The sequence below is a fragment of the Epinephelus fuscoguttatus genome, linkage group LG1 (assembly GCF_011397635.1).
Source record: "Epinephelus fuscoguttatus linkage group LG1, E.fuscoguttatus.final_Chr_v1".
Classification (NCBI taxonomy): Eukaryota; Metazoa; Chordata; class Actinopteri; order Perciformes; family Serranidae; genus Epinephelus; species Epinephelus fuscoguttatus.
Genome location: NC_064752.1, coordinates 28,144,849 through 28,172,048, shown reverse-complemented (window position 1 = coordinate 28,172,048; position 27,200 = coordinate 28,144,849). Strand labels below are relative to the sequence as shown.

The 27,200-nt window shown below is 39.2% G+C and overlaps 2 protein-coding genes across 4 annotated transcripts; one reads left to right on the top strand and one right to left on the bottom strand.

Annotated features, from left to right (window-relative positions):
* Window positions 1–1,254: 1,254 nt before the first annotated feature.
* arpc4 (actin related protein 2/3 complex, subunit 4) lies at window positions 1,255–5,089 on the top strand. Its single transcript, XM_049583944.1, has 6 exons — window positions 1,255–1,332; window positions 2,986–3,104; window positions 3,220–3,331; window positions 3,456–3,551; window positions 4,336–4,506; window positions 4,731–5,089. The coding sequence occupies exons 1-6, from the start codon at window positions 1,330–1,332 to the stop codon at window positions 4,734–4,736; spliced, it is 507 nt and encodes a 168-aa protein (XP_049439901.1). The 5' UTR covers window positions 1,255–1,329; the 3' UTR covers window positions 4,737–5,089.
* Window positions 5,066–26,209, bottom strand: pfkfb4b (6-phosphofructo-2-kinase/fructose-2,6-biphosphatase 4b). 3 transcript variants are annotated; one of them, XM_049583882.1, is made up of 14 exons: window positions 26,071–26,209; window positions 15,600–15,716; window positions 15,391–15,487; window positions 12,407–12,473; window positions 12,234–12,308; window positions 12,087–12,143; window positions 11,603–11,724; window positions 11,314–11,521; window positions 11,055–11,201; window positions 10,854–10,958; window positions 10,615–10,744; window positions 10,371–10,433; window positions 9,131–9,195; window positions 5,066–7,292 (listed from the first exon to the last, which is right to left on the bottom strand). In XM_049583882.1, exons 1-14 carry the CDS (start codon window positions 26,111–26,113, stop codon window positions 7,233–7,235), a joined length of 1,356 nt encoding a protein of 451 aa, XP_049439839.1. In that variant the 5' UTR covers window positions 26,114–26,209; the 3' UTR covers window positions 5,066–7,232. The 3 variants fall into 3 exon arrangements, with proteins under 3 accessions (XP_049439839.1, XP_049439823.1, XP_049439833.1); XM_049583866.1 differs by lacking the exon at window positions 26,071–26,209 and adding an exon at window positions 17,130–17,340; XM_049583876.1 differs by lacking the exons at window positions 5,066–7,292; window positions 26,071–26,209 and adding exons at window positions 7,802–8,962; window positions 17,130–17,340.
* Between the last annotated feature and the right edge of the window lie 991 nt (window positions 26,210–27,200).

Sequence of the window (27,200 nt, the reverse complement as noted above, 5' to 3'; positions counted from 1 at the left end):
CATATACACTCTTCTCATGATCACGGTAAACACGACCCCATTTGAATACAGCATTAGTGTAGCTGCACCTTCACCTGTAAAAGTTTTTGTGATTGTTTTGAATTATATGGAAGTGGATGACTTTGGCAAACTCACTTTAAACCAGTGGTTCTCAAACTCTTTCTGTCCCCCCCCCCCCAATAATTGGGAAGCAACTAACAAAACGGGATCCATGTTGATTTTTAGTCAAATAAAGGCCAGTGTGATAGCATCAGCAAGCTTCATTTATTTTCACTACATAAATCATATTCATTCAGCTCAGTTTGACTCCATATTTTTACCCTGGTCATCCATGCCCCACCTGTAGTGGCTCTATGCTCCCCCTCAGGCTGGGCGCGCCACAATTTGAGAATGACTGGTTCAACTTAACCCCTTGTTTGCCCATATAATTATCACTCAGTGGTTTACTGAGTAGTAATATAATATTTCCCTTACAGTCACAGCATAGAGCCACTTAACTTTAATGTCAACATAGGTCAAATTTGCTAGACTAATTGCAAATGTGTAAGTTTGCCTGGCCTTGAAGTATCTGAAAGGACTTTCTACACAGTCAGGTTTGTTATTGTGGCTGTAAAACAAATCTAAATTCCCTTTTCTTTTCTTTTTTAAATTTATTCATCTGCAGGTAAGATATCAAGTCTTTTCAATATCAGAGGCATCCTTAAAAAGCTATAAAGTGTGTGAGTGTGATCATAGCATATCCTCCGAGATTGCCAAAACAAGACTTCTGTGTCCCCAGTGGTGTAGCCACAGCCCTGCACAGAGCCATGTACATTTCTGTGTGCTCCCACAATCAAACAGAGGTTGCATTTGTGGGATGTTAATAATTGTCAAAAGTCATTTTAGCACACTGAGCCCAGATATTACACCATCTCATCATTGCTCAGTTATCGATTTAATAAGAATTAGACTGTTGGCGAGGCTAACACAGAAACTCAAACTGAAATGTAGAACAACCTGTTAAATATTTGATTATAGTAATAAGCAGGCAGACTGGTGTAACATGTTTTCTCTAGTGAGCTTGTTATTCTGTGGTGAGGGAAAAATATTATTGTCTGACTTTATTTAATTATATTAATACTGACATACGCAATTTAAAGACCATTTTGATTCATGACATTTACTGCTAAATGGAAATTTTGTAACCCCGGTGTGTGTTTTATTTTTAATCTTGCAAACCGAGCTCAAAACCAGAGCGATAGCGGTTGAGCTGACTTCCGGTATGTTCACGGAAAAGCCCTGTCAAGTGTAACTACTTCCGCCTTTAGCCGCCTCTCATCACACAGAGCAATGGTAAGAGAAATTACACATATGTGCTGATAACCTGACGCAGTTTAACAATTGCAGATGTCAGATATAATCGATATTAGGTCGATACAGCTCCTCGACTTACAGAGCATCCATGTAGGACGGCGCAGCTCGGTTTACATCAAGTCTCATCAGGACTAGCTAAGGAGGCAGTTAGCTAGCAGGCTAACGTTAGCTAAAAGAGCTAAAAGAGAAAACATCCCAGATACTGGCATAGAAACCTGCTTCGTCACGGTGCATTTCCATGGTGATAGAATGTGACTGTTGGTTTAAGTTACGGAGTGTGTTGCCAGGTAACGTAGACGAACGAACTAACGTTACAATGATAAACACATCTGTGAGCTAGCTGACTGTGTGACCAGCTGATGGTGAAAATACATCAGTGAGATACACCTGGTGATGTTTGACCGTCTCCAGCTGCTTCGTCCCTCAGTTTAAAAATAGTTTAATTAAATTATCATTTGCTTAAATGGGCGAACACTTTGAAAACTGTTTCCTGTCAGTCTCAACACCAGGTAGTGGAGTAGCTCAGTCTTTATCAGTTAACAGCTGTTCAGATGATGTGATGCAGCTGCATTTTCAACATGCTTATATTGGTCACCACTTTTTGAAACTGCACCTGCATTTCACAACAGCATGTGGGTTATGTTCTCAAACAAAGATATGTAGGTGCAGCATTTTATTGTTGATAAATAATGAAGTTGAGACAGTGTTTCTTATACTTAAGTGTTTGGCATCTCTGTTGTAATTTCATGCCACATACTGGCCAACATATAACAATAACAGTAGCCTATATCTAATTGGTATTGTTGGCTGATAATATCGACTGTTGATTTCCCAGTCGAGCTCTGTTCTGGAGCTTTTAGAAAAATATCCCCGAGCAGTACATGTCCTCCTTCAGCACAGTGGTGTGTCAGTGTCAACACTGTGTCTTAAGTTGAAGGACACTGTTCAGTTTTGCAGTAATAGTATCAGTGTGTACTTTGGCGTGGTGTCCTGATGTTTTGGCTCTGAGGAAACAACTAAGCAATATTGTGTTGGTGGTTTTTTCAGAGAGAAAAAAGAGAAAAATAGAAGTAGTTCAATGTGTAACTAATGTGATGTGATTAAGTGCAGTGGTGGACAGAGTACCACATAGGTTATAGTTAAAAATGTAAAAGTAAATTGTAGGTTATTTCTATCAATGTCTGTAACATTTACTGTTCTTTAACATCATAATTTTGCATAAGTCTTGGTGTAACGGTAGACTTTATTTAGGTCTTAAGATAATGTCCACACTTATGAACATGTTTTCTCCTAGTTTTTCTGAATTTCACCCAGGGCAATATTTTGATGGAACTTTATTTCTTTAGAAAATGCACAGATATATTCAGTCTGTATTAAATAATTTTAAGACAATTGTATTTGGCAGAATTTTAGTGATGTTTTTAGGTGGCATTAATGTGACATGAATAATGTATGAACCAGAGGCCCAGTTCTAGGTCGAGACTTAAGGCAGTCAGTGCTCTTATTCTGTACACTGTTATCAGATGAAGTGAGACCAGGGAGGAATGTGTCTCAGGTGCACCTGCCCATAGTTTCAGGCATTGTTCTTTCGGAATGATTCTCATCTACTCTCTTCTTACCTCTCTCCCTCAGACGGCAACCTTGCGCCCATACCTCAATGCGGTGCGTGCTACCCTGCAGGCCGCCCTCTGCCTGGAGAATTTCTCCTCGCAAGTGGTGGAAAGACATAACAAACCAGAGGTGGAAGTACGGTGAGTCTGTCGCTTAGATTGTTAGATTTAAATTTGACCGGAGTGTATAATCTGAGTGCCACCTCTTAGTTCCTGTGGAGAGAAAATGAACTGTGTGTATTCCTCCCACTTACAGGAGCAGTAAAGAGCTGCTCCTCCAGCCTGTGATCATCAGCCGTAACGAAAAGGAGAAAGTCCTGATTGAGGGCTCCATCAACTCTGTCAGAGTCAGCATCGCTGTCAAGCAGGTCAGTCGGTCAGGCTGCTGTCTGGGTTTCCAGTTGCTAAACTAAGCAAATAGTGATACATTTTGTTGATGTGAATATCAGAACTGTGTCTGTAACCCTGACCATAAATATTCTGCTGCTGCAGGCAGATGAGATTGAGAAGATTCTGTGCCATAAATTCATGCGCTTCATGATGATGAGAGCGGAGAACTTCTTCATCCTGAGGAGGAAACCAGTGGAGGTAAGTGGGTGTTGAAAGTGGGTCAGTCACAGTTACAGGATTCCCACACACACTCAAACAGTTGGAAAAATGCTTAAAATAGACGGATAGGCAAGGAGTTGTCCTCTAAAAGGTAATGTGGAACAAAAATGAAAATGATTTTGTTATGTGAACTGTTGCAAACATTCTAAAACAGTGGTTGGGTTGCGGCCCAAAAGTGGGTTGCAAGTGACTCGCCAACATGTCAAGTTTGTAAAAAATACACATTATTTTGAAGTACAGTGAATTTCCGCAACAGAGATTTTATTTGATGTACCTTTTGCTCTTGTAGACTTAATGAATAATGGACAGCTACTTAACACATACAGCAAACTAGTTTGACAACATAGTCAAAGCAAGTATGACGCTGAATATATAAAACTGTGTGTGGACCTTGAACTAATGACTGAGGAGAAATCTGGACCTCGTGGCTGAACCACTGTTCTAAAACATGACAAATTAGTCTACTTAATGTAGTCGTGGACGAGGTAAAGGTATGCAGGAGTTAGGTTTTGTCATGCCCTTAATGGCCTTGAATAGTTGGAGCTCTTGAATGCACCTTAAATGTCCCAGTCCGTAGAGACAGCAGTAACTTAACAGTATTGTTCTTTTTTTAAACATCAAATGACGGTTGCCATTTTAAGCCACAAATGTTTTCCACGAATACAATTAGTTGGGCTCAGTAGGAACCTTGATCTCACATTAGTGTCAGTTATTTATGTTTAAAGATAAAAACACTCTCTTGTCATCCGTCTTTGTTTCCCAGGGCTATGACATCAGTTTTCTCATCACCAACTTCCACACGGAGCAGATGTACAAACACAAACTGGTGGACTTTGTCATTCATTTCATGGAGGAAATCGACAAGGAGATCAGTGAAATGAAGCTGTCCGTCAATGCCAGGGCTCGTATCGTCGCCGAGGAGTTCCTCAAAAATGTAAGTTGTAGTTTTTCTGCATCACGCGTTTGACAAGTGGGTTTAGTTTTTGTATTATTTTAACATTAGCTCGTCTATGAGATTTCTGTGGTAGGTCTTTGATTCAGTCAAGTTTTGTGCTGTTTTTAAAGATTAAAGTTATATTATTAATAGGGATGAAGTAATATAATTCATCTTTGTCTTTTTAGAGTTACTGTGGCTTACATGTTCTTTTTCTTTTGCAGTTCTGAGAAAGAAAGAGAAAACCCAGGAAGACATTCCTTTTGCAATCTTGGCCGTCACTGTGGAGCTTTCACATCACAGAGCAGAGAGGAGACAAACTCTTATCAGCCAAGAGAAGTCGAGAAACATAAGACGTGCAGGCCAGTGCGGTTTTGCCCTTTAACCTTAAAATTCCCCTTTGCTCAGAAATATTGATTTTTGTACATAATGAATATTCATACCAGACATTACTTTCTGCCTGTAGAACATTAGACGTCAGGGCAGGTCCTTAAAAAAGGTATATATGATCAATATTTATGAGCACAAGGTAATATTGATTTTTAAAATAATTTAAATGTTCTTTTTTTTTTTTTTTTTTTTTAAATATATATATTATATGCACATTTAATTTAGCTTTGTTTTGTTATGACAGACCTTAAACCACGAGGGCAATCAACAATTGGTGCACATTTCTTGTAGTAGTCCACAGAATGAACGCTGTTGTATGTGCAAATAAGTAAAATAAATATACTTGCTTAAAGATAAATAAAAACATTATTCTTTGTATTTCAGTGATTTATTTTTTATATTTGTTGTGGTGTTTTGAAACACAACCAGCAGCTCTGTCTTTACCCCAAACTTTGACAGTTTATTGAGATTGTGACAGCTGGAGACAAACAAGGCATTTGGAATCATATTTTCAGCACAGTAATGTACAATATCAAATGCATAATATTACAGAAAATGTACAGAGGTCTCCAAAAACTGATATACCATAAAATACATGTAGATTCACACACACACACACACACACACACACACACACATTTTACATCAAACACACATGCGTGTACAGTTTGCACGGTACCTTTAAACCGAGGCATTCATTTCAACAATAACATCACACGTCAATCAAAGGCTGCCTTCTTCAGTGACAGACTAATGACTGGAGATTTGTCACAGCATTTCACTGTCCATCCCAAAAATTCTTTTTGGTTTAAACATTATAATAGTAACAGAGGAAAGGTCTGATCCCAAGAGTTCAGGTTACAGAACAGAAGCTACATCTGTGTCAGGTATATTTACAATCTCATTTCCATCCTTTATGGTGAAAGGATTTTATTATCACCTCTGAAATTGTTTAAGATTTATATTAATCTTTGTTTACTCAGAGTAGATACACTGTACGGACGCCCTGAGAGGCAACTGAGGAAGAACAATTCTGGTGATCCTTTTCCCTAAATCTAAATAGTTTTCTCTCCTGTTTATGACATAACAGGTGAAAAAAGGTTGTCTCAGGTGGAAAAATAACTTTAGTCAGCATCACATTTCTAAATTACTTTTCCACCCATCTGTGAAAGGTGGGAAAAAGTGGTAGGTGAATTTTCTTTGTATTTTTTTGTGTTGTAGTTGTAATACTCATTTCGGCCACAAGAGGCTGACGTGCACCACAACCCCATGCTCTACATAGGACAAGTTCTGTAACATTACTGTTGTTTCTTCTTTTGGCGCAGACTAAATCACACAGCTTCACCTTGTTAGGCAAAATAAAAATGTAAATAAACATTATTATTTCTAGCCGGAAGAAAAACAAATGAGAGCAGTGTTAAATAACTTATTAACACACAATATATGAATCTCGTGTTTAGAGTGCATGGAGAAATTAAAACTCACCTGGGAGAACTCACGAATGCTTTTAGTCATTTTAAAAATGGGGCAGTCATGACAAAATGAGTTTTAGAACAACACTTGACAAAAAATAAATAAGAAATTCACAACAAAATTGATCCAGGCAAAACTCTTTTCCACTTGTTGCTCAAATTATCTTAATTTTAAAAAGACTATCCTGCATTTTTAGGACATTTTTTCCACCTGTTCTTGAGTCATTAACACAGGAAAGAAAACTGTGTAGGTCAGACTTAAAAAAATGTATCACCAGAATTCTTTGCTCACTTGCCTCTCAGGGCCTCCGTAACACAATGGCTGCCTTTTTAATATAATCCAACAATGAGCAAAGAAAAACAGTTTTTAAAAAAATAAAAAGTTCATTTGCGTTTCTGCTCACCAGTCAGGGAATTACGACTTTTATCATTTTAACTGAAGTAGTCTTTTCTTTAGAATCTTCACAGTTTTTTAGTGTCACGGTACTCGTTTTTCAAACAGTTAAAACGTCTTCAGAAACACTGGAAGCATATGGCAGCATACACGGTGCACGATACACAGTAGATATTAAATATCATCATGGAGAAAAAGGTGCTGAAATGTAAGGGAATATTATTGCAACAGCAGACCCACATATGAAAAAAATATTGGCATTTTCCTTTCGTTGTCCTCAGTTGGAGATGAGCTAGAGTAACAGTTCAGTGAAGTTCACAACAGAACAGATTACATATAAAAATGACGTTCAGTGAAAGTGCTTTACAGTTTGAGTCTGGGTGGTTGAACAGCACCGCTGCCATTATGCAGTTCAGAAGTCCGAGCAGAAAGTCGGACGAGGTCTCGGCTGGAACGGGGAGCGCAGGAGGTTAGAGGTGAGCTGGGACTGTCTGCAGAGCGTCTTCTGTGGTGCGCTGCACGTTCACATTCTGAAACAGTGAGGAGAGGAAATGACTGGGTTATAAAAATTACTTATCCAACATTCACAGATTGACTTTAATTCATTGAATACGCCCTTGATACTCAACAGTGAAATGACTCATGCAATTAGTTCAATGAAGGTTGAATTAATGCTTTCAGCCGGTATTAATAAACATATTAATGGACCTTGTGGGTGATGTTACAATGGTTTTTAAATGACAGTTTTTGCCATAAAATAAATCTGTTAAAGGTGGATTTCTAAAGACTTGAATCACTTAATGGTTCAGAGTTCTTTACTGCCACTCAACAGTCTAGATGACTCATATCAAACAAGACTTAGAAGACTTTAATACAGAAGTCAGTATTTTACTGTAGATGACTATTCATACGTTACTTATTGCTTTATTCAGACAAAACATCCTCTCTGACATGTGATGCACACACAACTGTACTTATACACACATTATACTCATTGATCATTGATTTATTCACCAGAAAAAAAGTAACAAGAGAGAGATGATTTTTCCAATTTGGATTTTTATATTTGCAATAGCTTTCACAAACACCAAAAATCTGAAAAAGTACATTTGATGTACATACACATGTGTGTTAGTGATGATTTTATAATTGTGTTCTATATATATATATATATTATATATTGAAATTTTAGGCAGGATTTTGTTGGGTGTTGCTGATTAACCCTTCACATTTAAACATTAACAAGTTTTAACATAGAGACATTAGCTTTAAAAAACAATTACTCATATGAAAATAATATCGTGCCTCATTTGCAGTAAAAATATATGATGAGGTTAAATGTATGTTTTACTCGTACACATACAAATAGTTAACATGTTAAGACAATTAAAATAATATTAATTATGTAAAAAAACAAAGTTACATCCTACATGGTGACTGAAGACACAGATAAAAACAATGTTAGGAAATGTGCTTGTTGTCATGTTCTCTCCTTCATCATATTTATTCCGCCACACACACACATTTGTACTTCTATACTTGTGAGGAACTTTATTTACCCAAAACTGAATTTAAGCTTAATTCGAACCTGCCCAAACATTCTCACCCCCAAGGTCTGTTAAATCACACTGGTCCTCACAAATGTACAAGTACACAAACACACGCAGCTGACTGATTTGTCCTACAACTCCAGTTATGTTACGTAGTTCCAACAAAAATGTACAACTGAGTAAAATGCACTGGCCCTGAGAACTCGACCCACTGCAACGAGTCAAAACACAAGCAAAAGGAGAACAGGTCTTCACCACTGACAGAATATGATGCATTCAAGAAAAAAAAGTACATGAGTTTATTTTCATTAAATGAACTTTACATATTATTATTACTATGATCATTATAGTTTTAACTAATTTCCATTGTGTTCTGTGTGGTCTGCAGAGCTCCAGTAATTGGTTTTGTTGTCTTACACTTTCTACTTTAAGCTGCAGTGCACTAAGCTCTCAGGGCCAATGTAGAAAATGACTTCACAAAAATGACACAACTAAGACAAAAATGAAATGAGAACAAAAGGGCTGAGCGGATGGAGGTAGGGGTGTCATTGTTAAGTGATGGCACAGTTGTCTTGATTGCTGTCAGGGATCACAGGTTGGACGGAGACTGAACACGGCTTCCTCTGCCATGTGTGACAGATTTACTTTCTCTGTGCAATAAGAAAAGAGGGACGCATCAGCACTGACTGCCATGGCTCCTTCAGCAGCAGGGAGATGCAGACTGAATTTGATGGCAGCTGGAATCAGCTGTGAAGCGGATTCATGTTGTCTACGTGGCCTGCTGAGAGACATAACAGTGTGCTGCCTGGGATACCTACCTCTGGTTTTTCTCTGTGTGTGTTCACAGAGTCCACGCCTAAATAGACAGACTCCACTTTACATCCTGAGAGGGAGGAAACATAACAAGGGAACAGTCAGAACAAGTGGAAATAAACTGTCAAGTTATCTTTGGTCATGATATGTAACCACCTAACGTGGCAAGGTTTCATTGGACTGCAAATAAAACTATTTTACAATAAAACATGAAACGGAGTCATTATTCATATTATTTATGAAATTATTCATTATTTTTATATCATACTTAACTATAATGTTGTTTTGAATTTTTATGACAGACTATACTATGACTTTTTTATGAATTCTTTTGACATACTATACTATGACCTTTTTTATGAAATTTTTCGACATACTATCACATTTTTATGATTTTTTTCAACATAATATACCATGACATTTTTTATGATTTTTTTCGACATACAATATTATGACAATTCTTTCAATTAATTTTTATGACATATTATATTATGATGTTTTTAATGAATTTTTCGACATACTATACTATATTTCTTATGAAATTTTTCGACATACTATACTATGACATTTTTTAATTAATTTTTATGACATACTATACTACGTCCTTTTTAATGAAATTTTTCGACATCCCATACTATGACATTTTTTATGAATTTTTTTGACATACTATACTATGACTGTTTTTATGAATTTTTTGACATACTATACTATGACATTTTTTATGAAATTTTTCGACATCCCATACTATGACATTTTTTATGAATTTTTATGACATACTATACAATGACATTTTCAATGAAATTTTTCGACATCCTATACTATGAAATTTCTTATGAAATTTTTCAACATACTATGATATTTCTTATGAAATTTTTCGACATACTTTATTATGACATTTTTTTTAATGAATTTTTTATGACATACTATACAATGACATTTTTTATGAAATTTCTCAACATACTATACTATGACATTTCTTATGAAATTTTATGACATACTTTACTACATTTTTTATGAAACTTTTTGACATACTATGCTATGACTTTTTGTTCATGTATTTTATGACATAGTATACTATGACCTTTTTTATGAAATTGTGCAACATACTATACTATGACTTTTTTATGTCATGTTTAATGACATGGAATACTATGTGTTTTTAATGACATACTATGAATTGTGAATTGTGATTGCACCCCAGAAACATGACATGTCAATACATGCCTAGAAGATGACAGAACTCACCGTAAGCCATGGGGGTCAACTTCAACACTGTATGCAAAGGACACTTAAGATAAGGCAACTCTGCTGTGGAGACAGAGACACAAAGTTATGAAACATCTTGAAAGTTTCAGGGTCATATTTTCATTTAAGGCTGCTTATGGTGCTTTTCAATACTTTGCCCTGTGTATATCATAAGTCAGCAAATAATCTGAAACAGTTTATACACTTTAAAATGTTCATATCGCCTATTGTAAGTCCGTCATACCTGCAGTCTTGTCCAGGAAATATGCAAGAAGACAACGCATGACTGCCTGGTGACAAACAACCAGAACATTCTCCTGTCTCTCCAACTCCATGATCACAGGCTCCAGTCGCTGCACCAAGTCTTCATAAGACTGATGGATAATCACAGACCCATCAAAAACACACCATGTTCAGGACACATACAAACACAATCACCTCTAAAGAATAACAATGAGACATTGTGAAGAATCACATTCTCACCTCTCCTTTAGGATAGCGGTAGCGGTACTTGTCTTGGTCTCTCAATGCAAACTCCAGAGGGTAATGCTCTTGGATCTCCTCATACATCATCTCCTCACACACACCCTTTGTAAAGAGGGAAAATGATGTGTTTAGCTTGAGTAAACACAAGCTTAAAAAAGGTGATTGCATTCATTTTGATGAACATGGGAATCAACGTACAGCATCTATTTCATTGAGTGACTTCCACTGTTCGTATGGCACCCCAAGACACTCCGCCGTCTGGATTGTCCTCTTCATCTGGCTCGTCCACACCTTTAGATCTTTGATGTTCTGGTCCTGGATGAATTTCCCCAGACTTTTGGCAAACTAGAACACAAGAGACCAAAACATCCAATGAGAACAATGTTCTCTCTTCATGGAACCATACCAATATACATTTTTGATGACATTCAAACTTGTACGTTACATAAACACACACCTCTTTTCCTCTGGCAGACAAGCCAGAATCTCCTCCAATCCGTCCCTTGATGTTGAGGTCACTCTCCCCATGGCGACTCAGGTAGATGGAACGTGGAGTGATGTGGATGTTCATCAGGTAGTAGACGATTCGGCTTTGGATGTGGTCAAGGACGCGGTTCACCAGGTAACGACGGCCCACGTCCATGATCTTTATGTAGGATAGATCCCTGGAACAGGAGAGTCAAGCTAACTTCAGCGATCTTGAGGAGTTAATTAAAACTGATCTGGGTAATTTTGTGTTTCTTTACCTGTCCAGAACTTCGTCCAGAGGCTGGTAGGAGGACTCGTAACACTCGATCCTCTTCATGAAGTCCTCAATGGCCTCCTCTGTGTTGCAGTGTATGTAGTCTGGGCTGCCCAGCTTAACTTGCTACAAAGACAGAAACACGGGGAGAGGAAGTGAGCTGAGGAAAAAGGAAATTAGCTGTCTGACATGACTTAGCCTTTTACCACACTGAGTTTGTCTGTTTAGATCTCAACCTTGAAAGTCTTCTTCATATTACCAATTTCATGGTAAACTGCTCTTGACTTTGGACTTAAATGCCAGTGTGACAACACCCAAACACACACAGGTTTTTAAATCTTTGCAATATAACATTATCATATGCAAGGAGGAGTGAACATTTCAGATATCACTTATGTCATGTTGTTTCAAAATAAACACACTGCATTGTTTGCCAATTGTATTTTCAATGATCCATACTGCATAGAATAAAAAGAGACAAAGCTTACCACTATATTTTGTGCAATAACATCTGGGTCCTCACACACAGACTCCACGAAAAATACCTGCAATGACAAGACAATGTAATCAACTTAGAGTCCATCAAGTCAGAGTGTCTGACTTAAGTCAATAAAACTCTGCCTTATTCATCATACCTTGAACCCATTCTGCTCCGCGAACTTCACAATGGTCCCTCTCCTTTCTCTTGTTGTATTTGTGGCATCAAACACCTGAAACAGCACAAACAAACACTCTCATGCAGCCCTGAGATATGTCAATATTATGCTTAAATGCCATGGAGAATTTGAAGACAGCATCAAGGACTCACCGCCACCTGTCCTCCTTCGACACTCAGGTACTGCCGAACATCATTAAGTGCTGCCAACGCACACTGACTGTGGAAGGACAAAAGGCATCGGGTCAGTGTCTAGTAAAGATTTATAACACTCTCTTTGACTCTGATGAAAATACAGTGGTGTTAAAGCATTAATCTGTTTGCACTATTAAAGGCTGTAAATTGATCAGTGTGCTCTGGTCTTTTCTTATCCCGTGGAAGTTCTCTGTTCTTGACCTGAGAGGCACCTGATGCAGATGTACATTCCTGGATGATGCACAGGGAACCCTGTTTCAACACCCTAATGCTTCATTTGTTAACCAGTATATATATATATAAGGGTTAATGCCCGACGAGGTGTCCATTATCAGGAACTAATGGACGATGCAGAGGTGTGAACCGTCCGACGCGAAGCGGAAGAGTTTTTCACAAGCCACAGCTGAGCGGACTATTTAATCTCTGTAGTTGACAGGCGTTGCCATGGAAACCCACTGTGGCCGCAGCGTAGAGAGCATAGCGACTCTGATCAGTGAAGGGAAGTGAGATGATGGCTAAAAGTTACATGATATTATTCAGAAGATGATTATTTCAAAAAGCCAGTGCACTTCTTACCACCTGTGTGTTACAGACTCTGGTGGTCAGAGGATGACGTGCCAAAAAAAACCTTTTGATATTACTTTCATGATTCAGTGGCGTTCATTTATAGGCCCAAGAAAATTTGTTTCAAATAATCAACATCCAAATAGTAGTCAAAATCGTTTTTAATTGCAACAAATAATTCATAAGCATACAGTAGTCGAGATTAAATCATATAAACACATTAACAAATTAACGACTGTTTCCTATTTAAAATTAAATGCTACATTACCATTAATGGTGACATTTGAAAGTGATATGGGTATGTCCATCATAGTGGCATTTGAAGGACGGAGATTGACAGATTGAGCACTGCTTGTTGGGACATTTGGAGACGACAAGATGTTGCTCCAGTCTCATCTCTCCTGCACTGACAGAGCCCAATAAGCCTGCAGGCTGCTCTCACACCGATGTCCCATGACGGTCATGATCTGACGAGTTTTCAAGTGTCTCATCTTCTAAATTATTTAATTCTTCCGGTGTCACCTCCTTGTGCCATTTCTCCCTTTTCTTTTCATTCTCTAACCTCCAAATAAATTTAACGATAAAATCACTCATGATGCCCATTGTAATCCGTTGCCTCTGCTCTGAGTCTCCGTTGCTATGGTTACACACTAGCAGTTGAGCCAGCGCAATAATTTAGAACCTGTCATCAGGCAATTTGACCAGAACGTCTTTTTAGCTGTCCTTTAACACTTTTTAACGGACACCCTGCAGCCAATCAGAATTGAGTATTCAGCCAGACCATGGTATAAACAGTATTAAAGGACAACTGATTAATTGGTTAAGCTGATTAATCAGTGCTGATGAGACATTTCACAAACTGTCGTTATGGCTGATGGCCACGCAGCCTCGGAGGGTTGTGTTAAATCAAGCAAAAAGGAGCCTCATCAGTGGATTCAGCTCCAGAGAAAGCAGGCCACTACTGGTGTTGTATATTGTTCTTCATTTCAAGATGTTTTTACGTTATTTTTTTTTTGGTTGATATTGGTCGATTAACCCTTTTAAAACCTGAGCAAATCGCCTCGATTCTTTTAAAAACACGAGAGGAAGAAGGCAATGAGCAGTGAAAGACGAAATGACACAAAAAATAGCAAGAAAATTAATAAAAGGGGGGCGTCGGTGGCTTAGTGGTAGAGCAGGCGCCCCATGTACAAGGCTGTTGCCGCAGCAGCCTGGGTTCGACTCCAGCCTGCGGCCCTTTGCTCACTCCCTCTCTCTCTCTCTCTCTCTCTCCCCCTTTCACACTTGACTGTCCTATCAAATAAAGGCTAAAAATGCCCTTAAAAATATCTTAAAAAAAAAAAGAAAATTAATAAAAGGAAAAAAATTAAAAACAAAAAAATTTGTAAAAAAAAAAAAAAAAAAAGAAAAAGAAAAAAAGAAGGAAAATGTTAAAAACAATCAAACAAGGAAATGATTTAAAATGTAAAAATAATAATTATAAATATAGTTCTTCTCTAGTTTGTTAAAATAATTTTCTAAATTTATTCTTTATTTATTTTTGCAATTCAAGAGAAATTTCTCACTAACTTACTCATTGCCCTTTTCCCCATATTTTTGAGAGAAATTGCGCCAATTTTCTCAATATTTAAAGGTATAAATACTTCCATAAGGAGTCTGAAAGCAGCACAAGAAAAGTGACACCACTCCAGGTTTCAAAGGGTTGATTGGCTGTCTGCTTTTTCCTGCTCCAAACTATTGTTATTATATTAGCCTTAAAAAAAATCCATGGTCAACTTGTATATATTTCATTTAAGCAGACAGACAGCAAGAAGTTCAACAAGCTCAAGGTGGAAGGACATGGTAAAAAGGCTTTCAATGATAGAAAATGACTCATCACATTAAAATCATAATTAAGAATTATTAAGAAAACAGTGTGTGGGCACAGTAAGTCAAACTTGAACCAGAAAGTAACTCAAAATCTGGTAGGCAAACACACAATTTGGGCGATATCATTAATGCTTACTTATATTTTAATTTCTACATAAACAGTTTAGGGCCTAAAAATACTTTTTTTCTTCAGTGGTCTACAGAATTATTTAAGAGAATATACCTTGTAGACATCTGATCTATAGACACAGTTGCAGAGGATTCAGATGGCACTGTAATATTACATAATAATTAAATATAAAGTGTATATCAGGGTGCTCAACCGTGTGCTGTAAAGAGCCAAAAGTCTGCAGGATTTCATTCCATCTAATCACCTCAGCAGGTGACTTCACAGATGACCTTCATCCTACTTGATGGAGTCATCAGTGGATAAAGTCTTTTGTTGAAGTGAAAACCTTAAGACTTTTGGTGCGTAATCACTCATGCTTGTCCAATCACTGTGGACTTACCGTCTGATTTTTAATCCCTCTTCATTATCTGGACGGAAGAACTCAAAGGATTTGTAGATCTTCAGACTCTCTCTCCGGTACTGGCCAACATTGAACTCTGTTACACAAGAAAATTTGGTGTTTTTTAAAACATGAGAATACAGCTGGTTTCCATTGTAAACTTAAAATTGTGTGTGTGTGTGTGTGTGTGTCGGGGGTGTGGCTGTTACCTTTGGTTGGCACGCCTATCCAGTTTAAGTAGCGTGTAAGCTTCTTCGAAATGTAAGTCTTCCCTCGGGCTGGAAGTCCCACAGTCACAATGAGGGTCGGGCAGTTCGTCATACACACTGTGAGACAGAAAAACACAGCCTTTTAATTTAACTCACTTCTAACACGTTTAATTCACTGAGCATGGCTTGTCAACATTACTCCATTCAGGAGGAGTTTAATTAGTCTTGAATGTTGCTCGTAATTACAGCAGACACTCTGAACACTTGGAAAGATTTCAGCTCACTCTGTGTGACAGTGACATACATTGCTACAGAAAATCACCCGGCAGAGAGCAGAGACATCTTTACTGCGACAACTGAGACACATGCTTCTCTCAGTACCAAAACATCTCATCAGCAGTTTGGATTTATGCCCTGTTGGAGCTCGAAACTACATTTTAACAAGAATGAGAAAAGATGATTGGATGATATATGAACAAACAAATGGATATAAGGGTGAGACGAGCATGTGCATGTAGACAGCTCAGGGTCAGGTTTCCATTTTGTCAGCCATCACGGACTTCTGACAGAGCCAGAGGCACACGCTGGTTAATTAAGGACAGCACCATGTTGTGCACAAGAGGGGTCAGGTTTGATCTCTGCATGCCATATAGAGCCCCCGAGTTCTTGGCAACAATGAAGCTGTATCTAAAAAGTTGAAGATGTATGTATCCTTAACAAAATTTAAAATGCTCTCTCTGGGTTCACAACTATTACTCAGGAATATCAACAAACCAAAGCAAATAATTTCACCTAATTTCCTGATTTGTTTTTAAAATTAGAACTGTAGTTTTTTTCCAAGAACTAGCTCAAAATGCCAAACCTCTCCCAAAGGAAAAACAAACATTAGGGGTCAGAACCCGGCACATTCCCTGCAGGACAGCATCCTGCTCAAGTTCACAGAGACACTCCTTCACCTCACAGACTGTAAAGGAAAAAAGGTTCAGGAGTTATTTCTTGAGAGTGTGCAGTGAGTCATTTATACAACTAGGAACAAAACAATTAGATGTAAAGTTTAGGAGAGGTTTGGTGCCAGATGCAATAAAAATCAATGAATAAAGCAGAGCTTGACTCAGCAGAAGAAGACTACCACAGCTCACACCAACATGTTAACACCCACTAAATCGATGTGTTCAGGTCATGTGTCTCTCATGTGGACAAGCTAGAAATGATTCTCCCTAAGCGCGATTCAAATCCATGCATGTCATATAAGGAGGGGAAATGAACCAGATAAGCTGATGCAACACTGCGTGGCACAAAAAGCCGACAGCATCCAGCGCTTTGTTGGTGCGCAACATCTCCAACAGCCGCGCGTAAATGTCACATAACGGAAAACCTTTCACATCAAAGACAGACTGGACCCATGGATATGTGAATAAAATTAGATATGTTGAAAAAAAAAATGAATATAAATAAAGAATATTGGCAGACACCCCCCCATCACGTCCCGGTCCCATCCTTTGCGACACTTGCCGGCCAGCTGCATCTTACCCCGTCTGTGAGCTATGTGCCCGTTTTTGTGCGGCATCCAGATCTTCCTGAGCGGGTTCTGCATGAGCTCCCGCGGGGAGGTCTCCACCATGAACTCCTCGTTGTCCAACATCCTGGATGTTGGATCACTAATGGTGCCCTCCTGATGTGAAAATGAGGCGGTGGGCTGCAGTCCTGGCAGTCTGATTCAGCAGGCTGCAGGGGGATGGATGTCTCATATCAGCTGAGAAACAGCAGTCCCCCCCCCATTACCGTAATAACTGGAGACTGAGCGCAGGACAAAGTGAGGGAGCAAAACAGCCGGGTACACGATGTTACTTTGCTTATCCGGCATTTCCATCGTGTTGTTTTAACCTCAACTAACTGCCTCCATTTGTATTTTCAGTTATTTATTTACATCGTGTTACAGTGTTATCCCAGGCATCACAGACTTGTTTCATATTTAATTTATCTGCACACAAAAGCCTATAAATATCTAATATCTAAATATCTATAAATATCTACTGTGAAGGCACTTGTGTCACTGTGACATATTTCCTCAAATAATAAATAGAAATATAATATTTGATAAAACAAACCAGACTCAAGGTCTACTTAGCTTTGCCAGAGCTTTGAAAAATAAAGGAAATTTATCCAGTGCATGGAGAATGTGAAACTATCACTCATTTCACAACGGAAGGAAACATTTTTTGTCAGTCATTATGTAAACAAATGAATAATTGGGCTATTTACAGAGAGATTAAGTCGTGTGAATGGGAGGGGTTGTTATTGTTATCTTTTAAAGTGCACATTTCTGTATTGGAGAGTCTTGTGCTGCTTTACATTAGCCTATACTTTTTTTGTGGTGTAAATGCAACTAACACGTTTCCTTTAATCTTGTTCACAAACATTTCCAGGCCATAAACAAACATTTCTAAGAAAACACACGGCTCTGCATCCTTTGGAAAAGTTACCGTAATGACGAGGGAAACGAGCAAGAGAAACGCAAAAAGCAGATGTTGAAGGAAAACAAGCGCCGGGCCTGTTCACATGGAGCACACATGGGCAGTGAATGCGGCTGAGGAATTGACCAATCAGAGAAGAGACAAGAGGCCCGGCACCCAATAGGAGAGGCGGACCGGGGATGAAGGAGGGCATGCTGTAATGCTGACTGCTGCTGAGAGCTCACATAAACATCACAACGGCAACTACGGCAGCTTCATGGCTGACACCACCCAGTCACGGGCACCACAAAGTCCGGGTCACGCAGGCTTCATGAAGCAAAGTCAGCAACAACTTCAGCATCAGACGGTGTCAATACATTGTCAACCAAGGATTTAAATCAGCTGCTATTAAAAAAACGCAGGGCATCATTATTATTATCAGTCTATTATTATCACAATTATAATTGTTATTATTATTTAGGAGAAAGTTAAATCTATTATAGGAGCGACTATTTTCTTGATTACTGATTCATGGTTGGTCCATATAATAAATGAAATGTCCCAAGATTAAAGCATTGCTTGATCATTGCTGATAATTGATTAATTGAAGTAATAGTACTGATGCACCAGAGATAAACTTTTTTGTTGCTCTACGTAGGCGCAGTTTGAGACCATGCTGTATTTCTGACATTTGCTAGGAAAAAAAACAAAAAAACAAAAAAACAAAAAAAAAACAACAACAACAACAACAACAACAACAACAGCAGCAGCAGCAGCAGCAGCAGCAGCAGCGAAGGGGCAGTAGCTCAGTGAAGGGGCAGTAGCTCAGTCCATAGGGACTTGGGTTGGGAACCGGAGGGTCGCCTGTTCAAGTCCCCGTCCGGACCAAAATATGGAGCGTGGACTGGTGGCTGGAGAGGGGTCAGTTCACCTCCTGGGCACTGCCGAGGTGCCCTTGAGCAAGGCACCGAACCACTCAACCGCTTGGGGCGCCTCACCAGGGGCAGCCCCCTCACTCTGACATCTCTCCATTTTGTGCATGTGTGTGTCTTTCAGACCTGTGTGTAATTGACAAGCAAGAGTGAAAACATTGAATTTCTCCTCAGGGGGATTAATAAAGTGAATAAACTTAAACTTGACTGTATTGCTATTATCATTTAAGAGGAAGTCAGCCACAGGAGAAAACAGTTTAATCTATTGTGTTGGCTTTAAAATAATCAGTTGTCGAAACTAATGATTATTTTCATCATCAATTATCTGCTTTTTATTTTTCTGATTATTGATTCAACGGCTGGTCTATATAATGAATAAAATGAGAGGATTACTCAACTGACCATCTAATGACAGAAAAAAAAATAATTTGATTAAAAAAAGAAAATAAGCAAAAACCTGATTTCAGCTTCTCAAATGTGAAGATTTGCTGCTATTCTGTGTTCAGTATCGTTGTGAATTTAATATCTTTGAGGTTTTGGACTGTTTGTCAGACAAAAACAAGCCATTCAAATAACCACCTTGAGAAACTATAAAATTTCCTAGGAAAAAAATAACACAATAAAGCTGTCAGGAAACAATCAGCACATTAATCCTCAAAGTAAACAATCCTTATTTGCAGCCCATAACAATTTCTTAAGACGACACTATGGTCCAAGACCCAAATATATTACAGTTTAAAATGATATAAAAACACAGGAAAGCAGCAGATATTCACACTGAGAGTCCTGAAGCAGGTGATGTTGGGTATTTGTATTGATAAAGGACTTGAAACTATTGTTAGTTAATTTTCTGCAGATAAACCAGGGCTGGGCAATACATCAATATTATATTGACACTGACTGTGATATGACACTAGATATTGTCTTTTTGGATATCAGAATATTGTAGGTGTCGTTTCCTGGTTTTAAAGGCTGCATTAAAGTAAAGTGATTAATTTCTGAACATATCGGACTGTTTTATTATTTGCCTTTACTCATTTAGTCATTATATTCACATTACTGATGACTATTTATTAAAATCTCCTATTTTGTAAAAGCACCAATAGTCAAACGATATGGTCATAATATTGATATCAAGGTATTTGGGGGAATGATATTTGATTTTCATCATCAAGCCTTAAGATAAGCTAATTGGTTATTAACTAATCTTTTCAGCAAAACACTAATTATTTGTTCTCCAGTAGCGTTAGGTCTTCCACAAGGCCTCGGGTTCAGCTGCAGCATAAATACCTTAATTCATTTCTGTCTCTATACAACAGTGTGATGGTACTGCTGCTATTTACACACTGCCTAAACTCACACCACCTCAGCAAACTTCTGAACTGGACTCGAATGACATATTAAACATGAGACAAGAACAAAGAAGTCCTTACACAACACTTATCAGCAACCCTCTGTATACAACTGGTTCAAGTTTCACTTTTCAGTAATGAATGTCAACTTTGTCAACAACAATGTCGACAACATCCTGACTTGAAATGAACCTGGACACCTGCTTAATGTTTGTTCTGAGTCTTAATGTGGTGTCAGATATGTAACACCAGGTGGTGCTGTGTACTCGTTGTAACAGGCCACAAGTTTGGACTGGAGTGAAGTAAACAATGCAGTTGAGACAAAGATGTGTCTGTGTTGTCACGTCAGCATCTACTGAGACAGTAAACAAATCCAGAGGTCAGAGTGCATCACTGCCAGGGACAGGCAGCGTGTCAACAGGACTAATCCCATCAGACACTTTACTACTGAGCCCCCCCCCAACACACACACACACACACACACACACACACCTTCTTCAGTAACAAGAGTACAGTAGCTTATAGGCATTGATTTAAAAGCTGATCAGTCAGAGAACGTACACAATGACACGAGGTACTGCAGTTTGGAAAAAGGACAAATGTAATATATCAGGGAAGCACTGATGTGACACTGATATCAGATATCAGGCCGATACAGACTCTACCAGCTGGGTCAGGTATCAGTGACAAAGGGGTTGATTTACTTCTGCTCTTTGGTATGTTTCATCAGATTACACTCGCTACGACAAAAAGTTCTTCAGCTACCTGCGACAGCTGCACCTGTTTATTTTTAAGATTTTTTACCAAGTTTACCAATTATTTTAATATTGAATGAATTCAGTAAATGTATATCTCTGTATTTATTGCTACATTTTGTTTTACAAAGCTAGGAAAGCAACGTTTAAGTCAAGTCTGATGCTGCCTTACACATAAAGGAGTGATCCCAGTCACTTCCACACAGTGAAGCATACAGTGCTTTTATTCAAGCATTTGTATCGGATCGGCACTTGATATTGGCCAAAACCCAAAGCCCAAAGGTATGAGACTAATAAAGATGGCTCAGTGCATACCTTGTAAATATACAATAAACACAAAATATTCAGTACTAAGCATTAATGAGATGTGCAACCTCGACCTGCTTTAGAATACTGCATCTAAATAGAAACCTTGTGGGTGTGAGTAAGAAAATTAAGACGTGCCTAAATAACTAGTCGAATACATTAATAAAAAAAACAAAATACAATTCAATAAATTATCTCTACTTTTAATGTCTTGATGGCGTTATAGCCCACAAGCCTGCTTTTACTGGCCCTCACTCATCTATTCCCCGACCCTCACCAGCACAGTAACTTTGAAGAGGAACAAAAGTTACACAAAACAGATTCCTACAGCCACAATTACAATTTTTGTTAAAACTTGAAACCTCTGTGTCTCATGCCTAAGGTCACCGACAAAATTACTGAACAAACAAAGACTTTATAGTTTTGTAAAGTAACTTATATAACCAGCTACAAAGAGTGTGTCACATTAGGCTGAGAGCCAAACTGCAGCATGTATGAATGTCATGTCTCATCCCTGCAGGTTAGTTCTTACGCATGTGACCACTTTCTCTCTGTCTTCTTCATTTCTTCATTTTTAGGAGAAATGTACCAACTAACACACTGAAATGCTGAATAACATGTAGATCCTTTTCAAAGTCTATTAACAAATATCTAGTTATGAATACATATCAATTCTGAATATTCAAGACAGTGTCAATATTTGTTTCCCACAGTATTCACACATGGGCACCAGCTGTGTTTCCTCCATCTCTCTTATTGTTAATGTTTACTACAGTCATTCTGCTGCTCAGTGTTTGACAGTGTAATTAGCACCAAGTTGATGCAGAGTTAAACTCCTTTTGGCATGAAGTGTTTACACTTACTTTTCTACATTTTGTATTAACTATACAGTCTATCAGATGCACTGCTGTATCCATTATGTCATGTATTAGGCTTGGGCGGTATCTATTTTCTCATACCTTCCTGATAATATCGGCACGTCAACAGTATAGGCTGATATTGGCTGTAAAATGAACTATTGGGATCAGCCAACATGCTTTTGCGTATTCTGCACAATGAATGAATATTACATACATTTAGTACTGTATTTCATGTTTCCATCTGCTGGTGAGCCATCACAATGAGAGTATGCATGCATAATATGATGTTAATTCCACTACAGAAGAGACTTGATCATCACTTACATAGGCAAAAGTGGTTGTATTGATATCTGTATCTGTTATCAGTCAAATGAGTTGTTATATATCGGATATCGGCAAAAAATCCAGTATCATGCATGCCTAATATTAGAGGCTCCCATATACCTTATACCCCAGTTTGGTGAAAATAAACTCTCTACCATTGCAGCCACATAACATCATCCCCACCACTTGCAGCCACCTTGTCTGTCAGCTCAGCTGCCTGTTACACCAGTAGACTGCCATCTGGTGGCGTGGGATGTGCACTACATACGACTTTAATTTAATAGAAAGTGGAACGTCTGTATTTTTGACGGCACTGATAATGATACTGTCAGATTTCTAAATACCCTGGTCCACAAAAGTCCATTATGTTTGCAACAGAGAAACAAAATAAAAACATTACTTGAGTCTAAAGAGCACATCCAGTTGTTTTAGTTTAAAAACCTCAGGATCACTTTTGAGTCTCTGCTGACCTTTTAACTTAAAAGCATTCCACCAGTATCTGATAACAGTCTCCTCCCTCTGGGGAAGGCTTCCTACAATATTTTGGAACGTGCCTGCAGGGATGAGCCAGACGCTAATGTGGGGCAGTACAAGGCCTGGCTTGTAGTCTGCATTTAAACTCATTTTAAAGGTACTAGATGGGGCTGAGGTCATGGCTCTGTGCTGGACTGTTCAACGTCATCTGAACCAAACCTAGAAGAACATTTCTTTATGGACCTAGTTTTTGCAATGGTTTGGGGAAGACAGTGGCCCTGTGCAGTAAGATTAAAGCAAACTAATGCCTAAAACATCACTGAAAGCTTTACTCTCAAGATGTCCGTTAACTAGAACTAAGGGTTCGAGCCTTAACTGTAAAAACAGACTCAGAATAAAAGTATGTGGACAGGGGGTGTTACCATACTTCTGGTCAGTCTCTATCCTCTGTTTCAGCTTGCTGATCGGTATTTGCAACAAAGGAGTATTTTCATCATAAACTCTGAGATTTTTCCAGTAATTCATTCATCACTGATTTGAGTAAGTGTAAGGAAATGGTGAAAAATTCCCCAGGAACTTAATGTGACCTCTTAAAACTGCTGGTTTGGTCCAATCAACAGTCCAAAACAAAGACATGTAAGAAAAACAGCAACCTGGAGAAGCTGCAAACACATCATTTTGTGCATAACTTAAACGATTACATGATTATAAAACATGCTGGTAATTAATTCTGTGTCAAACAATTATGATTAATGGACTAATCCTTTCTGTATTTATTTGTATCTAATGTAATCCAGAATCGGTGTATGAGTTCCTTTTGTGTTACAGACGACAGAGGACGACAACACAGGCGGTTTTCATCTGAGTGTAAACCAGCGAGATTAATGTCTCCATTGTACAGAAACATGTTGCGACATTTGAGAGCAAAACCATACAAAAATAACACAAAACAACCTTGCACTTGAATGCTCCCAGATGCAAAACACCAGCGAGCTCAGTGCACTGAGCGCAGCGCGCAGGCGTACAACGACTGCACTGGCATCACACATGGACATGTAGGCTACAGCAGCTCTGCCTGAAGCCTATAATGAGATTCTGAGTGAGCGGGTGAACTTTCCCCTAGATAGAGAGCAGACACAGAAAGGGAGGGCGGTGCAGTGACTGAGCCAGGCAGCGAGCGAGTCGATGAGCACGGATGAGTGGGGGTGATACATTAAGAATATTCAGAGTGGGATCTGGTGGAATAAAGACAGAGGAAATAAGGATTGTTAAGTGTAATAGAGGGGTGGAAACAGAGGGTGGAGAAGGTGTATTTACTGCCGCTAACAGCATGTGAGGCTCAGAGAAATATCCTGTTGGGTATGAAGCCCCTGTGTATGCATGTAGGATATAATCTGTGTTGCTCTGCTGCACCCACTGGAGCATATTTCTCTCTGTCTACAAACACATACGGGCTGTTCGCACACACTCGAGACAAAGCTGACTCAAAGCTTTCTCAACCAGCGTCTTCTTCACATCATATTTACTTCTCTGTTAGTGTTATCACCACACCAAATATCCAAAATCCAAAGTAGCTGTTTGCATTTGTTCTTAAAATAACTGTACCAGTCTCCACAAATATACAAGTATGCAACTTTCTAGCACGTTTGTCCTGTTTTCCTGCTAAGCACCACCTCTCAGTGTGCTGGCGCACGGTCAAGCCAGCAGAGCACATCTCCTACACAGCAACCCAGCCTGAGCCCTGTTCATCCCTCGAGCATCTGCCACAACAGCTCGGGCTACAGACGTTTCAACCACTGTGACCATATTCGTACAAGAACGGCAGTGAATCCCTCCCTCGAAGTCCATCAGAAGCCTTGTTGGAGTTTGTCCTCAATGCATGGCGTTTGTCAACATGACAGCACAGTAACACAGTGTTTAACAAACCCTCCAGGCTCCACCACAGACACAGTTACACAATTGCCTATTCTTATAATAAGTGAGTCACAGGATTATATGGGGCATAGTATTAGCTCTGATTCAGATGCCATTCATATGCACGTAATCTCTTGTAGTATGTGTAGCATTGTGAAGAGGAAGCTCAGCAGTAATATAACAGGCTGGTTTCATACTAAAGTAAACACACCGAGGTTCAGACTGAAACATTTAGAGCAACACTCAGATGCTTCTGACGCAAGCCAGCACTCGGTACACCAAATTAAGACTGAAATCTCTTCTCCATCTGTCTCCACTGATGCTACTTACAGTTAAAATCCATCTTCAGCAGCGACAACAGTCACTACAACAATAATGAAATGCAACATTTAAAAGCAAGAGTTTCCCTTGTGGTATTTTATTAACAGAGATAGTCTGAGCCATATGGGGAGCTCCTTCATGTGTGATGCCCGAGGATAATGTTGCAGACCTGCAGGGGCACCAGGGGAAATAGGGCAAATGAGCCTGAAGGTCAGGGTATGCAGAGATGACAGCACACTCACAAACTATTTCCTCAACATTGCCTCTGTGTAGTATGTGCAGACCCATGATAACAACCATTTCTGGAACATTCCGGAGTCCATACTTTAGCTCTCAGAACTGTCTTGGGGGTCTTTGACACAACATCATAATGAGAGACATGATGTTTGGAGAGCTTAGAGCAACAAACAGTGGTGTTTACATCCTGTCAGTCCAGCAGCAGCTACCTCACAGCCGAGCTAACCACCAGCAGCAGCAGCATACAGAGAGATGCTAGCTACCAAAGCACCCTGAGCATTTGCAAACTATTTCTTTGCTACGTGACAGCTGAAGTGCCCAGTGTTTCCCAAATGTCACGGCTGTATGCCGCAGTGTGTCCCGCCTCTCCTCCTTGGTGGGAAGCCCTGTCAGCTCTGAAGCATGCCTACGTGACATAGGCTTGTTTACTTCATCCGCTCGCTAGCCCAGCTGCTCTGGAGCACACTGCTCTGCTCACAGTGTCGCCTCTAAAGAGTGGTGGAAATTAAATGTAAGAAAAAGAAAAGTGTGTTAGCAGCTTACCTGCCCTGTCCCGCGTGTGTCTCGGGCGGCAAGAGCCCCTCATGGTCCCGGGTTAAAGCGTCTTGTTCCCAGCGTGTTGAGCACAGTGTCCCTACAGCCGCACAGGCAGAAATGAATGAAGTGAGTGAGCGCTCAGAGAGGCGCGCGCTCATGGTCACGTCCAAGCGCGCGCGCGCACATGCACTTTTTATTGTTTGGTTGTACACATGTAGCTCCATCTTTACCTCCACCCCTGTCTACGCACGTTTGGAGCTCTTTTTGTGCCTGAACCACAATGAGTCACACATGTACCTACAGTCAGTGTATGCAGCTGGCCCTGGACCCCAGAATATAAATGGCCCCCAGGAGCCTCAGCTTGGTTATTAGTACTATCACTAATTTTATTTTTGATAGAGAATACAGTATGAGCCAAGATGGGTTAACAAATAATCTTCATGCCCTGCCATGTAGGGGGGTAATGTGTCAAAATGTAGATATGATAGCTTTATTATCTCAGTTTATATTGTGCTCACATGATTCTCAAATCTTAAATTACTCTTTTATCGTTTAACATTTTCTTGTATTTGCATGTCCAATCCTATAAGGAACTGTTCTTTATTTAGAGGAGGGGGTGGCTGGTATGTGACTTTTTTTTTTTTATATTCACGTCCCTGAGGCCACAAATATTTATTCTTGAGCCTCCCCGAGTGACTGGGGGAAAACATATGAGCTTCCCACCATTATAAATAGACCTTAACCATTTTTTTACACCAAATGTTGGTATTGGAGCCATTGCAGTGAGCAAACAGCACAGGAGTCAGAGTTTTGACAGAAACAAACAGTATTTCTTAAGCAAGATGCAGATCCTTCATACAAATCACACCATTACACAAGCTGTGTGTACTTCAAGAGAATAGGACAGCCATCCGTCCTACCACAACACAATTAACTAAGCTCACATATCACACACACTCCTGCACATACACACACGCATCACAGTGCACACAGCCAGCATAATGACCGCTTCCCTAAATAAACTGTACACGACAGTGGCAGCAGCAGCCAAAATAAATTTTCATGACTGTCATGTATGCAGGAGCGCAGAACTTCTTTTTTTTTTTTTTTTTACAGGATCTGGTCAGTGCAACAGG

Excerpts from the sequence above, each read along its gene's own strand:
- arpc4 (XM_049583944.1), top strand. Across the intron at positions 3,105-3,219 it reads AAACCAGAGGTGGAAGTACG|GAGCAGTAAAGAGCTGCTCC; the intron begins GTGAGTCTGTCG and ends TCCCACTTACAG. Across the intron at positions 3,332-3,455 it reads TCAGCATCGCTGTCAAGCAG|GCAGATGAGATTGAGAAGAT; the intron begins GTCAGTCGGTCA and ends CTGCTGCTGCAG.
- pfkfb4b (XM_049583866.1), bottom strand. The coding sequence starts at position 17,241 with ATGTTGGACAACGAGGAGTTCATGGTGGAGACCTCCCCGCGGGAGCTC. Across the intron at positions 12,144-12,233 it reads CGGAGCAGAATGGGTTCAAG|GTATTTTTCGTGGAGTCTGT; the intron begins GTATGATGAATA and ends TTGTCATTGCAG. Across the intron at positions 11,725-12,086 it reads TTATTGCACAAAATATAGTG|CAAGTTAAGCTGGGCAGCCC; the intron begins GTAAGCTTTGTC and ends CTGTCTTTGTAG.